Here is a 1,820-nt window from a genome sequence, read left to right as displayed (position 1 = left end):
GTCTGCATCTTGCTACTGATGACCAACTCCCGTTGCTGCTACCAGAGCTGCCTCTGTGCTGGGATGTGTTGGGCTGGGCTCTGCTCCCCAGGTTTGCCTGTGACCATGTCCATGTCTGTTCTCTGACTATGGCATTCCCTGTAACCTTGTCCAGGAAGTTCTGTGCTCCTGGGACACTGGGTGACCCACCTTTGCTCCTGTCTTTTCTGTCTCTATCCAATTCCCTGGTCCAGTATCACTGAGTCAGCCGTCCTCGGTGTCAGCCAACCTGGGAGACACTGTGAAGATCACCTGCTCTGGTGGTAGCCATGGCTACTACGCCTGGTTCCAGCAGAAGGTCCCTGGCAGTGCCCCTGTCACTGTGATCTATACTAATAGCAACAGACCCTTGGACATCCCTTCGCGATTCTCTGGATCCAGGTCCGCCTCCACGGGCACATTAACCATCACTGGGGTCCAAGCCCAGGACGAGGCTGTCTATTTCTGTGGTAGCTGGGACGACAGCAGTTATGCTGGTATAGAGACAAAGAAAGATTTTCGAGGTCAGGCACAGAAGAATTAAAAATAGAGTTTTTCTGTCTTTTCCATGGCCAAGCATTGCTGGTGCAGCCAGGCCATGGTCCTACTGGGCAGGAACATGGACTGGGTGGTCCTTGGCTGAGCTCAGAGCTCAGCAGCCGTGTTGGGGAAGGAGCAGGCAGCCCAGAGTGATCGTGCTGTCTTCTGGTGGATGTGTCCCCAGAGGTGCCTGCAGTGGGCAGGAGGAGCACTGGGGCAAGAGCTCCAGGGAACACTGATGGCCACATATCCAGGGAGGGGCTGTGCCTGGGCAGGTGGGGGCTTAAATGTGAGTCAGGGTCCACAGCACAGCCCCATCATCGTGGGGACGTGGAGCTGGTGGGATCACACCATGGCCTGGGTCCCTCTCCTCCTCACGGTACTCGCCCACACCTCAGGTGACATGGGTGGACTCGCCGTGCCTGGATGGGTCCTTTGGGCACAGGGGTCCCATCCCCCTGCCCAGGGAGGGCTGTGCTCCTGGGGCACTGACTGACCCCTGTCCTTTCTTCTCTCTCCTCTCCCTTTTCAGGTTCCCTGGTCCAGGCAGTGCTGACTCAGTCACCTCCGATGTCCGTCAAAGTGGGAGACACCGTCAAGATCACCTGCTCTGGGAGTAGCAGCAGCTGGGCTTATGCTGGCTGGTACCAGTACCAGTACCAGTACCAGTACATTACCCTGGTAGTGCCCCCATCACTGTGATGTATCAAAGCACCAACAGACCCTCGAACATCCCTTCACGATTCTCCGGATCCAGGTCTGGCTCCACGGCCACATTAACCATCACTGGGGTCCAAGCCGAGGACGAGGCTGTCTATTTCTGTGGTGGTGAGGACAGCAGCAGTGATTCCACAGTCCCATGGAGCAATGGGAAAGTGAGGCAGGAACCTCCTGCCATTGCAGACCTCAGTCAGGAGTCTCTGCTGTGCCCGTTTGATGGTTGGACAAGTCCCCACCATCGCCCTGCCCTTGCTGCCCTGTGCTGAACGTGGCTGTGCCTCATGTCCCAGCTTGGATGGGACAGGAAGCATCATGGTGGAGGTGGAATTTCCTACGGGTGCAGACACTCTTGGTCTGGGCTGGGGCTACCGAAGACACCCGTGATCCCTGTGCCCTGAGTCAGGGCAGGGCTGGCCGGGGGCTGCCCCAGCTCTGGCTGCCTCTGCCGAGCACCAGCCCATTGGGCTTGTGACCAGCTCAGGGACAGGGAGGCAGTGCTGGACCGCGGGGACTGGTGCTGGACTGCTCCCATTGTTCTGGGG

At 58.2% G+C, this 1,820-nt stretch overlaps 1 protein-coding gene across 1 annotated transcript in view; it reads left to right on the top strand.

The window, feature by feature from the left end:
* The first annotated feature begins 876 nt into the window (after window positions 1–876).
* Window positions 877–1,820, top strand: part of LOC113961600 (immunoglobulin lambda-1 light chain-like) — a 2,055-nt gene continuing 1,111 nt past the window's right edge. Inside the window, 3 exon segments of the mRNA XM_027672022.1 lie at window positions 877–956; window positions 1,091–1,230; window positions 1,233–1,401. Of these exon segments, the coding sequence (XP_027527823.1) occupies window positions 911–956; window positions 1,091–1,230; window positions 1,233–1,401 (355 nt within the window). The 5' untranslated portion in view covers window positions 877–910.

The sequence above is a fragment of the Neopelma chrysocephalum genome, unplaced genomic scaffold, assembly GCF_003984885.1.
Source record: "Neopelma chrysocephalum unplaced genomic scaffold, ASM398488v2 Primary Assembly neopelma1_97327, whole genome shotgun sequence".
Classification (NCBI taxonomy): domain Eukaryota; kingdom Metazoa; phylum Chordata; class Aves; order Passeriformes; family Pipridae; genus Neopelma; species Neopelma chrysocephalum.
Note: the sequence above shows the minus strand (reverse complement) of the source record. Positions and strands in the feature narration are given on the sequence as shown.